Source organism: Penicillium waksmanii (genome assembly GCF_028829765.1).
Source record: "Penicillium waksmanii strain IBT 27052 chromosome Unknown utg000005l:1.0-5232799.0:1.0-5237142.0, whole genome shotgun sequence".
Classification (NCBI taxonomy): Eukaryota; Fungi; Ascomycota; class Eurotiomycetes; order Eurotiales; family Aspergillaceae; genus Penicillium; species Penicillium waksmanii.
In genome coordinates this window covers 2,331,366-2,343,403 of record NW_026643252.1, presented here as the reverse complement: position 1 = coordinate 2,343,403, position 12,038 = coordinate 2,331,366, and the positions used below count along the sequence as shown (strand labels likewise).

General features: G+C 49.1%; 4 protein-coding genes across 4 annotated transcripts; 2 read left to right on the top strand and 2 right to left on the bottom strand.

Annotated features, from left to right (window-relative positions):
* Positions 1 to 1,478: 1,478 nt before the first annotated feature.
* N7481_005768 (uncharacterized protein) lies at positions 1,479 to 3,074 on the top strand (the record flags this gene model as incomplete). Its single annotated transcript, XM_057264987.1, has 3 exons — positions 1,479 to 1,854; positions 1,910 to 2,020; positions 2,119 to 3,074. 3 exons carry the CDS (start codon positions 1,479 to 1,481, stop codon positions 3,072 to 3,074), a joined length of 1,443 nt encoding a protein of 480 aa, XP_057122707.1.
* A 157-nt stretch (positions 3,075 to 3,231) lies between these two features.
* N7481_005767 (uncharacterized protein) lies at positions 3,232 to 3,889 on the bottom strand (the record flags this gene model as incomplete). Its single annotated transcript, XM_057264986.1, has 3 exons — positions 3,232 to 3,314; positions 3,486 to 3,711; positions 3,788 to 3,889. The coding sequence occupies 3 exons, from the start codon at positions 3,887 to 3,889 to the stop codon at positions 3,232 to 3,234; spliced, it is 411 nt and encodes a 136-aa protein (XP_057122706.1).
* A 3,091-nt stretch (positions 3,890 to 6,980) lies between these two features.
* On the bottom strand, positions 6,981 to 8,873 carry N7481_005766 (FAD-dependent oxidoreductase; the record flags this gene model as incomplete). The annotated part of the gene is made up of 4 exons (XM_057264985.1): positions 6,981 to 7,160; positions 7,225 to 8,293; positions 8,349 to 8,549; positions 8,608 to 8,873. 4 exons carry the CDS (start codon positions 8,871 to 8,873, stop codon positions 6,981 to 6,983), a joined length of 1,716 nt encoding a protein of 571 aa, XP_057122705.1.
* Positions 8,874 to 10,314: 1,441 nt separating this feature from the next.
* N7481_005765 (uncharacterized protein) lies at positions 10,315 to 11,473 on the top strand (the record flags this gene model as incomplete). Its single annotated transcript, XM_057264984.1, has 5 exons — positions 10,315 to 10,348; positions 10,407 to 10,480; positions 10,545 to 10,924; positions 11,001 to 11,096; positions 11,158 to 11,473. The coding sequence occupies 5 exons, from the start codon at positions 10,315 to 10,317 to the stop codon at positions 11,471 to 11,473; spliced, it is 900 nt and encodes a 299-aa protein (XP_057122704.1).
* Between the last annotated feature and the right edge of the window lie 565 nt (positions 11,474 to 12,038).

Below are 12,038 nucleotides of genomic sequence, written 5' to 3'. Positions count from 1 at the left end.
GGCTGGACTACCGATGAGATTGGCCTACGTTGGCTATAAAAGCTATTTATCCCATCAACGAATTCGCGCGTACGCGGCCGGTTTCGGCTATTGATTCTTGACGGCCATGGGAGCCACCTTACGCCCCAATTCGATCGAATTTGCAAAGAGAACGATATTATTCCTCTTTGTATGCCTGCACACTCTTTACATTTACTACAACCGCTTGATGTTGGGTGCTTTGCAGTACTTAAGCGTGCGTACGGTCGCTTTATTAGCGATCTTGCGCGGAGAGGATATAACCATATTGACAAGTTTGATTTCTTGGATGACTACCAACGTGCGCGGCTAGAGGCCTTCCAACAGCCAGCTATTATTCAGAATAGCTTCGCAGCTAGTGGCCTAGTACCAGTTGATGCAGAAAGAGTGCTTTCGAAGCTTAATATCTCTCTACGAACGCCTACACCAGTAAACAGCCGGCCAAGCAGCAGATCTAGCCAATTTACGCCAAAGACACCCAGAACCGTGATTCAGCTACAGAAGCAAGCTTTGATGCTTAAAGATCTGCTAAAGCAGCGGTCAAATAGCCCTCCGAGCCCATCAAAAACTATACTAGATCAAATCATCAAGGGCCACTGCATAGCGCTACACAACACTGCGCTACTAGCACAAGATAACGCGAATCTACGTGCAGCGAATGAGAAGGTAGTAAAGAAGCGTACTCGGTCGACTAAGCAGATACCCTGCGAAGAGGGTTTGACCGTCGAAGAGGGCCTACAGGCAGCTGCGCAGCTAGATTTACCAGCAGAAGCACCTGCAGTAGACTCCCATACGCAGGGCGAATTGCCTATTCAGGCGGAACGGCCGGCTACTAGGGCTCCGGCGAGGTGTAGTGGGTGCAGAGAAATTGGCCATAGGATTAATACATGTAAAAATCGCTATATTTAGTTGAATTAATAGGTGCTAGTTGAGCAAATTAATTTTGAATCTTTCTAACAGTGGTAGGTGGCCAGGTCAAGCGGGTGGCCAGGTCATGCGGGAATTACGTTAGTTAAGTATAGTTAGTCATCCTCAGGCAGAGCCACTTACCGCCACCCGGTCCCTCACCGCCCTGCGCCACACTGACGTCAGGCTAGCATCCCAGTTCACGACCAAGTTCCCGTTCCAGTTCAGTTGCCCCAAGAAAGCTTGGATTCGATCATGTCAATGCCCAGCACTCTTATGCTTGGTCTTGGTCTCGCTCCTGCTCCTCTCCATCCCCACAATTTCCCCTGACATGCGTCATGAGCTGATTGCGCCTCAACACTGCCTGCTTTCCCGACAATGCCCTCTTTCTCCTACAAACAAAAACCAACACCCACACCAACACTCATAGACATCCTACCAGCAAAGGCCCCCCCTTTCGCACCTCTGAGATATAAACCTTTGCTATGCGTCCACCGACACGGGGCTGCGTGTCCCTTTTGTCGGCTACACGGGGCTCCCTATCATGGCGAGGCATGGCGGCACGACCTCTGCCCGGTACAACTGGGTTAATTAACCTTCACTATGGTCACCAGAGAACTTCGCTCAGTCAATTACATACTCTCTCTCGGAGGAGAGCTACCAGTGATACACTTTCGACGCAACTCCGATCGGATCAAGCTGGATTGAGTGTTTCTCTACTTGCTGGGTGTCAACAAGCTCGGTACTTTAAAAAGGCAAACTATGTGGAAAAGATCGGTGACAATGAAAGAACGGAGGAGCTCTTGGAAACCTTGGAGGAGAAGCATAATGAAAGAAAGGCCGGTTCATCGCGGCACGTTCTAGACAAGGATGGGAAGAGGCCTTCGACAGAAGGCCAGAACAAGAAATGGTCAGAGGATATGACGAAAGGTGAGCCGATGATGGAGTCGCGAAAGTCCTCGCTAATCATAGCTAACACGAATAGGGAAACTGTTGACAACACCATCCCGGCTATTCAAGCTTATCATCCCTTTGACAACGGTCGACAGCCGCGATGGCGATAAAGGTATTGCTGGCATCCACAAACGGCGCCTTGGTATACAATTCTAACAACCAACAGGCATCGAACCCATAGCTATCCTTGTCCACCCCAGCAACCATTGTCATACCTCGAGCGCTTGATCCAGTCCGAAGTCCCTCCCATCGAGGGAAAGCTCGAAAAACTCCGCCCACCAGCCATATCCTTTATTGCTCTCCAGCACGAAGACAACGCGATCAAACCAAGAAAGAAGATCGACGAGCTTGAAACCGACAAGACTCAGCGTGTAGCAGTGGAAAAGCAATACAGCAATGACACGCCCGTCCAACGTCGACGCTCCCGAGAGGAAGATGCCGAGATATACAGCTACCCGCGCAAGACAGATAGCAGCTTGGACCCGCTAGACGGCGCGCCAGAACGGTTTGTCCGGTGGTCGCAAGCGACGGAAATTGGGGATTTTGTTCGTGACGCTGCGCGGGCGGGCGAGTTCATCGTTACCATCGAGGGGGCACCAGTGGGCCTGGGTCAGATCCGAGTAACGGTGCCATCTTTCAATGAGCGCACGTACTTTCTCCGACTGCGAATGCGTAAGCTCTCACGACGGATCCAAAGCATTGCTGAAATCAAGACCAAATGTGACGAGCTTGCGCATCGCGGGGCCCAAAGAGTTGCCATTGGTGGTTTTGGAATCCTCTCGGTCTGGTGGTATAGTGTCTACAAATTGACTTTCGAGACGGATCTAGGATGGGACACCATGGAGCCAGTGACATACTTGGTCAGTTTGTCAACATTGATGGGAGGTTACTTGTGGTTTTTATATCACAACCGTGAGATATCGTACAAATCCGCGCTGGACTTTACAGTCAGTACGCGCCAGCGAAAGCTATATCAGCAGCATAGCGTCGATCTTCAGCTTTGGGAGTCCTTGATTGATGAGGGCAAGGCGCTCAGGAGAGAGATCAAGAGCATTGCTGCCGAGTATGATGCGGAGTGGAATGAGCGATCTGACGAACAAGATGAGCGGGTCACAGAGGTGCTGCGGTCGAATCGCGGCGAGAAGGATGGGAAAAATAGGAACAAAGATGATAAAGATAGCGAGGACGATGATTGAATTAGGATTCATTAGATCTGCATTCTGGAAATTGGCTTTCTACCATATACATTACTTGCATTACTCTCCTCTGTTGTACCCGGTCATAACCATCGATCATCTCGGGCCACTATGAACAATACACAAAGCAGATTCGGAAAACATTGAGCATTACAATCTAAAGTGTCCCATTTCGCACTGGGTCGTAGTACCCTTTCTTCGGCGAGGCAGCTTCTTCGTTCTGCTTTGCTTTTTTTGGATCTGCTCGCAACCCAAGAGAATTAGCGTCTTTCCCAAATTCCTGTCAAAATCCCTCCAAAGGGAACCGCTGCATGTCTTACCAATCTCTGCGCCAGAACTAGTCTCCCCCCTTCCGCCGATTCCGATTATTTCTAACATCTCTGGACCGAAAAACGCTATACAGCAACCAACCCGAAACCCAATTCGGCCCATATTCGCCATTCGTTCCACCACGATCGAAGAGCGGGCGTGTGAGAGGAGCTGCGTTGCGCCAGATTTCCGTTATCGCCCAGCGCTGTCTATCTGGTCGAATATGGTGCCAAAAGAAAGGAGGTCGCGTGGTGGGGTCGGTACGCACACTATCAAGGAGATGCGAAGTATCCTGATGCATGCGATTATAAACTATGATTGCCTCATCCTGCTGGGTGTTAGCGATGTATTTGGAATAGTTTTGTAAAATGTCAAACTTTTGTGTTTGGTGGAAGTGTACTTACTCGCATGGCTCGGTAATACTGTTCATGTTGTGCATCCTGTGGGTTCAGACCTAGCGCTAGCATAAATTCTTCCTTGGAGACTCGAGGGCCAACAGGTGACATGATGGCTGTATAAGTGGCAAATGATCAGGTACGTATTGGCTAGGACTAATGCGTGTTGAAAATGCTGTGTGTCGTACTCTAGTGCCAAGTATATGTGTGCGGAACACCGTAGTTGATGGTAGAAAAGGGCGAGGAGGCCAAGTGGGAATCTGTGAGAGTGGAAATACAACTGAATACAGGAGGTTTCATGAATTCTCGGGATCTTTATAGCATGTTCCAGAAGTGAATAACCTCAAATAAAAGAATAGCGCAGAAGCAACTCCCTCAGCGGCAATTGACCCGAGCAAGTACAAGATTTCCGTTGAGCGAACGCAATCGGGTCTCTTTTGTGACGGGACAGGACAGAGCAAGCGAACGGACGAGGGGATGGACAATCAAACAGGAAAGCAATGCGCAAACTAAGTGGGTAGGCGAGGAGACGAGATCTAACAGGCGTAGATGCACATGCAGAGAGGGTCCGCGAGTGAGATGTCGAGGGTAGGGTGAGGCAAAAACGGGAAGCTATTACCCAACGGTTTTGTTGGCAGGGCAGGGCAAGGCAGGGCAGGGCAGGGCAGAGCAGGGCTAGTGTCCATGTGTCTCCGAGACACGCGGACGGGATTTACTCGACTGGTGATTTGACATCTATCATAATGTGTAAGAACTAGTCAGACGAGAATAGATCGAGTTCACAGACAAGGGCTAGGGGGTGATGCTGAACAGAATAAAAAAGCTTCATCTTGAACACCTGATCTTGCTAGTTCTCTTGTATCCGTTGGGAGTTCTAATTTGTATAATTCAGGTTGCTGTAGTTCAATGCGTCTACAGGATTTGCCTGCATCGTGGTGCGGCTGGGGTTGTACAATGCGCCTGTTCACCCATCTCAATTCTCCCGGAACTCGCATTATGTCTACTTCAAACTTGTCTAATAATGAATATACTTGACTACAACTGTGGCCATGAACTTGAAGTAAGCAATTCCTCGGTTTGACTAGTCCCCTCCCGAAGTGCTGTCCGAACGGTTAAGGTCCGGGCCGTGTGTATATTTCCTCACTTCGATAGAAAGCCACGAGACAAACGGGTAATATGGTTAGTAACAAACAGACAGGTGCTGCGGTTGCACACCCTGTCCCGATTCAAGTTTTCCATGGACAGCCATCTCGCATCAACTACAAACACCATAAGACACGAAGTTGGGATCGAGGGACTGAGCGTAGCTTAGTCAACTGCTCGAGGGAAATTCTGATATCGAGTCCACCATCCGAGACAAAAAAAGAGGGGATTTATATGCAGTGTATGCATCGAGGCGTTCGACCTCGGATTGAATATCTGGTAGAGTCGATACAGGGGATGCAGCAAGGCCTCAAGGAGGTGGGTGTTGACCAGTTTTCAGGTAGTATGTGAGTATCCGTAGACGGCTCGGGTCAGGCTTATAATAAATGTATAACACTCAATAACAAGCCCGAGAAGGCTACCTAGACAAGCCGTGAGACTCTTCTTCCTCGAAATATCCGCATGCAATAGTATCGATTGAGTATAACGCCAGACTAAAGAGCGATCATCTGAAGCACGATCTCATTTCTGAACTCTTCCCGGCGCCCGCCAGCTGTCGCAAAAATCTCAAAATCCATCTGTCTATCTGTACCAGGCCGCGGCTCAGGGAGAAGGAAAAAGATTCGTTGGCCATGCCGTGTGACGCACCAGGCCGTTTCCCGGGCTCATGCGCAATATTTTAATCTTGCGATAAGAAAAACGGCCAGCCTACTTGCATCTGCATCGGAAAGATATCCGTGCTGACTCCCGTGAAGCGTGCATGCAGTCTGGGGAATGCAAGTCCTTTGCCTGTGTAATGTGTACACATTGGGTCCGGGGGTGGTGTTCGGACTGCTTGGGTTGAAGAGGTAACAAAACATAGATGACTCGAGTATCAATTCACTGGGTTACTCGTATTCACTAGATATCAACGAACATGAAATTAGAAGTTTATTTCTCTAGATGACTCGATCCATCATATATTCCTCGCTACAAGAGAAAATATCAGACCATGATGGATCTAAGAATCAAGGAAGCCGGAGGGCAGTGTCTCCGGAGCTGAAGACAAAAATACGATATGAAAATATTTGGTCAGCTTTTCTATATGAAATCTAGAGAATGGAAAGCTGGGATGTCGGTGGGTTGTAAAGGAAGACGAGGGAGTACAATCATCGTGGGCGGGTAACGCAGGGATGAGGACTCCCATCGGAACTTTTCGCATCGCCATTCACAGAAGATAAAGGGTCTGGGAAAGATACGTCGCGTGTCTCCGTTTTTAGCTCTGCACGCATCCGTTCCTGCAAATTTTTGACAGCGATATCCTAGCCTCAAACCCGACGGAACTATATTTCTTCGAAACGGCGATCGCCGACAATAACAACAACCCTTACTACTACCGACCTCAAATATGAAAGGAACAATAATTGAAGCCCTCTAAAGCTTGGTTGATGGAAGACATCAACGTCGCACGGCCCTCCATCACACCAAGCCCAAACATGCAGGTTCCCGATATCCCCATTTTGAAAGCTCCCATTCCTGCATGCAACTGCGGCTGCAGGCGTGGTGGGATATCAGATTCCCTCCTAATTTTGGGGACCGGGGTGCTTCAATATGACAGCTAAAAGCCATACTTGTCAATCTGGTATTGGTGGCTGGAGGATATGGCTTCTAGACAGCGAATCAAGCGTATATTGCTCCATCTACGGTACCATCAGACATTATTAGCTATAGTTTCATAGGCGGAAAAACGATCCGTTCCTGTGCCTGGAATGAAAGAGAAAAACAGATGTATTCATAGTTAGTAGAGAAGACCTTGAACAGCTAAATATCCTCCGCAATCGGACGAGGTCAATATTACTGGGGCCTACCATGCCAGAATACCGTCGTGAAGTGGCTATGTTCTCATATTATCTCTAGAATGATAATGAACTTGAATTAGACTAAATCTGAATGAATAAAAATCCGTCTAAAATTATTGCCGCTCAATCGTAGTATAGAAAAAAAATATTTGCGACCAGTGTGACGCAAAGGATGAGTCTCGAGACAGCAATATCTACTACAACTTGAAATTCACCGCACCTTAGTTGCTGGGAGTGGCCCGGCACATACGTCCATCTTCCGAGACAGTCCACTCATCAGAGCCAACGGCAGTCAAGCCGTAGAAGAGGTGGTGAGGGTCATACTTGGCCTTGATGGCGCGCAGCTTGTCATAGTTCTTGCCATAGAATGCCTTCTGGAAGTTGGGCTGATCGAAGTCGGCCTAGAGTCGGTTGATGGTTAGCATTTGTCATAAAGCGTTTCTTATAATTAATTTCATAGCATACCTCATTGAGATAGGCTCCTGACTCAGGAGACAGATTGCTCAAGCTGGGAACCAAGACATCGGTCATCAACTTCCGCTTCTCGCGCATCTTCTCTGGCTTGTTGAACTCCCATGGGGTAGACATGAGAACGTGGGCAATTGCGCCACGCCAGGCCGGGTTCACAGCATTGTAAACGTCACCAGTGACCTCCTCGGTGACCTTGACACCGACAGTAGTGAAAGTGGCGCCGTAAGAAAGCACATTGCGAGCCGCCTTGGTCAGTTCGTGTCTGGACTTGGGACTTTCAACAATCGAGCGGGGAAGAAGCCAGCTACCATACTGAGCGACTCCAATTTCAACAAGCGGGGTCTGGGCGTTGAATTGATCAAGATAGTTACTGAATTCCTCGGCTTGCATCTCATACTTGATGCCAAGCTTCTTGAGTCCGTCGCGGAAAGGCAGGGTAAGCTCCTTAAGCTCCTTCAGAGAAAGTCCGGGAGCGGTCATGGGGGAAAGAGAGAAAGAAGCGTTGGTAAGGAAGTTCAGACTCATAATCCCACGGTCCACGTAGGAAGGCAGGTGGGTGTTGTAAAGTTCAATGGCCTTGTAAAAGGTTTCGTCGGAGATACCGTCGGTGGTGAAAGTGAGGTTCAAGCCAGACACATGGCTATCCTGATGAGCCTTAGAGGTCATGGACCAGACAACACCGTAGGTACCGCCACCGCCACCGGTCAGAGCCCAGTAAATGTCACTATTATGAGTGCGGTTTGCGGTGAGGAATTGACCAGTACCGTCGATAACCTCCCATTCCAGGACCTGGTCCGCACCAAGTCCGTGCTTTGAGGCCAGAGACGAGTGACCTCCTCCTTGACTGTATCCGCCTGCGATGCCGACAGTGGGGCACTCTCCGCCGACCATGCGCAGGCCGAGCTTGCGGGCTGCCTCATAGGCCTCGATTCCCTGAACACCGGCACCGAGCTTAGCAACCTTTCCGGTATAATGCTCGTCCTTCCAGTTCTTGAACTCAATGCCCTTGAGGTGGTGTGTCCAGACTGAAAGAGCACCAGCGCCAGTGGACTTTCCGTTGTAGCTGAGAAGAGTCAGTAATGGTTGAATCAAAGGTATTGGCTGGAAGGGCAGCATACTCATGACCGGTGTTGCGGATGATAAAGCGAATGTTGTGCTTGGCGGCGAACCTCAAGGTCTTGGCCACATGGACGGGCGAGGAGACATTGACAGCATATTTGACGAAATTTCCAAGGGTGCATGGCTTGGAGACGGGGTGGTATGGGTCACATGTTCCATTGGTGAAGAAAGGAGCCATGAAAGACGAAGAGGATTGATAGCTGAAGAATCGATCAGTTAATTGCCCCTCGCACAATACACATGACTCCAAAAACTTACTGCTCCTCAGGCAGAAGCCATCCTTCCTTCAAGGCCGCACACTTCTTCTCATCGTATGAGGGGACATGGCAGGGTGTTGCGAGAGGGACGGTGGCAACAAGACGTCCATCAACTGACTGGTTGAAGGCTTTCCAGGTCGAAACGGAAGGCCAGCAGTCATCTCCGGGGAGGCAACGGCACGAGGAGCTCTCGGATGCCGCAATTGTGGGGGCAATTGCAGCAAGACCGAGGAAAGCTCCGATCTTGAGGGTGTTGAGGGACAGCATCACGACTTGTTGTCCGCCTCGTATTCCGTTGCAGGGGATGGGAAGGATTAACTTTTTGGTATGTACTTATTTACGCAGCGTGCGGACATTCCAAGCTCGCACACATGCTCTTTCAAGCTAGTACGAACTAATGCAGGAGATGCACCGGCGTAGAAGTTAGGGATGCCCAGGCCTCCTCAATGAGATGTAGATCTGCTGGCGCGAATCCTTCAGACCCACCGCGGGTCGAAACGACATTGTGTTCTCCATAGATTCCAAACTTTGAGCCACGCAGTGACTGGGGTCATGACTCGTGTCCTGCTTCTCATTACTTTAACTCAAAAATAAGCCACCTGCAGCCAGTTAGCCGGGAGTTGAGCACGAAGATTATCCGTCCCCTTCCTTGCTTGGGGGTGTTATCGGTATGTCGACAATTGCGGGGACTAGACTTTCAGCCCCCAGAAAACATGGAAAGCCCCGTTTATTTTTTGGATACAATGAATTGGAAGCAGTTCAATCCACTTGTCTCCTCAAACATGATCAAGAATTCTCTTTCGGTTGTACCATTTGTATTCGATACAGTACATAGTAACTTATTACGCGCAACCAATACTGCGAGAACATCCACTTGGAGCCCACTTATGCTAGTATTGTCACCCCATACTACCGTATTGATCACTGCGCTCGGATATATGCACAATTCTACTCCGGAATCCATCAGCAGATGCCTTATGCAAGACCCTGCCGATATTTCCTAGCACAACGCCGATCCAAATCTTCAATTCCGTAGCAGCTGTCTCACGGCGATTTCTTTCATCGGAACTCCGCCGTAGGACAACCCACTGATTATATTCGAAGGATGCACTAGAGACGCATAGTCAAGGTCCCCCGACCCAGCAGCCAACTAGCATGAACGTGGGCCATAGCGTCAAATGCCTCCACATAGCTGAACCTTGGAAACACGCAGGAACGGTCCGAAAGTGTCGGTTCATATGACAGTCAGTCATGACAGCAGCCCTAAATCTTCAACTTTATGTACATTCTGCATCAATCCCCTGTGCTGCATTTCACTCTCACGCTATCTATCCAACCTATACACACTCTTTTGTTCATTTCTATACATTTCACAGCACTAGACATGGGGGAGAAAGTCGGCGTAATTCCTCCCCCCAGCTGGGGTGACGCCTGATTTCGACTATTCCAATCCATGGGAATTTAAGGCAGATTTGATCATTGTTGGCATTGGGCTGACTTTAAGCACGCTCTTTTTGGCCATGCGAATTTATACTCGAGCGTGCCTGCTATCGAAATTTGGATGGGATGATGGTATGTCGATGTCTCTCTAAATCGATTGCCTCGGTGTATTGCTAACTCTCTGAACAGTATCGATGATATTAGCCTGGGTAAGAAAAGCCAATATGACAATGGATCTCAGCCACTCGAAACCCTAACACTTTGACAGATGTTCTCCTTGGGAACGCAAGTCGTATGCATACGTATGCGCTATCTTTTTCTCATCACTACCAAGACAATCTTTCTAACATGATTTCGCAGACGGCTATCGCTTCGGTGGGACAGGAATCCACCTGTGGAATGTGACTCCAGAGATGTTCGTCATCTTTCAAAAGGTATGTACTCAAGAGATCAATAACCAATAACCACACCCAAGCCGACTAACATTTCCGATGGAAGGTCATTCTCGCCGCCGCCGTTGTCTACGTCCCAGCCCTCGCATTCGCCAAACTTGCCCTCATAATTCTCTACCACCGCATTGTGAACAAGCAACCGATCTATGTATGGTCCCTTCATATAATTTCGGCCGTCGTTTGCGGATACAGTGTTGCCATTGTCTTCGCTTTGATATTTGCATGCAATCCCATTGAAAGAGGATGGAACGCTGCCATTACAACAGGTTATTGCGTCAATCGCAATGGCTTGTATATCGCAACCGCGGTCACAAATATCGTCACCGATATCGCTCTCTTGGTGTTTCCTTTCCCTCTCGTACTCGGCCTGCAGATGCCGCGTATCCAAAAGATTGGACTGCTTCTGATGTTTATCGTCGGCTGCGCGTGAGTATTCCTCGTCTCCAGGACAGATTGTTTGGTTATACACCATCAAGATTATATCTAACTGACTCTCGAAAAGCACACTCATTACAAGTATTCTACGACTCACGACCTTAATCGCTTATCTAAAGACAACCGACTTGACATACCAGCTAGCCCCATCCCAGCTCTGGATGTAAGTAATACTCCGCCTGCTATGTGGATCATACTGAGAACTAACAACTTCGCTTTTACAGCTACGTCGAAGCCAACCTCATCATCATCTGCCCCTGCCTACCTTTCCTCCGCCAATTCATGCGCCGCTACTCACCCGCCTGGATCGGCGAAAGTGGTCGACGCTATTTCCGCGAGTACAGTTCCGGCACCACGGGCCTCTCGCGCAACCGTCGCAAGCAAGGACTCAGCCGTCTACATGATGACATCGCTTTGGCGGAAAATGCCGAAAGCACACACAGCCAGTCCCACATTGTCAAGGAAGTTCAATGGCAAGTGACGGAAGAGCGAATGGAAGCGGGATCTTCACGCAGTGACTCACAATTTCATCGGGGTTAACGGAAGAAAAAGGGGGGAAAGAATCAATCCAGATCGGAGTTTGCAGATTAATCGCTGCTCGGCTACAATGTAAATACCATAGCGTCAAATAATAATAACTAAACCAAACTCACCATCTTCTCTACATTTGTTACTTCGATTAAACCTGGCAAATTCCGATCTAAACAGCCCCCCCCCCCCTGTTTGGCAAAGTTACCGTGTGTCTGGTTGCCGAACGCCACGCAATACCGGTGGGAATAGGGTCAAAATGCCCACGATTAATCCGACAAAACAGATGATCCTTCGGGGTCCGAACATTCTTCGGATTAGGCAAATTTCCATCTTCAAACAACGGATTCCGCCGATCGACCCCACGCCACCATCATCTGCACTGGCGATTGGCGCAATGGATCCTCCGGAAAGGCCGCACAGAAAGCCGGAGGCCCAAGCGGTCATTAATCTAAACGAGCGTGGGTCGCGCTTCTGGAACACTACGAGTACGTTCTCAAATTTCAGTCTGTACCCATTTAGCCTTCACTTAACGGACGTCAAGGAGAGCCTTGTAAGCCCAGTGGGTAGTGACAAT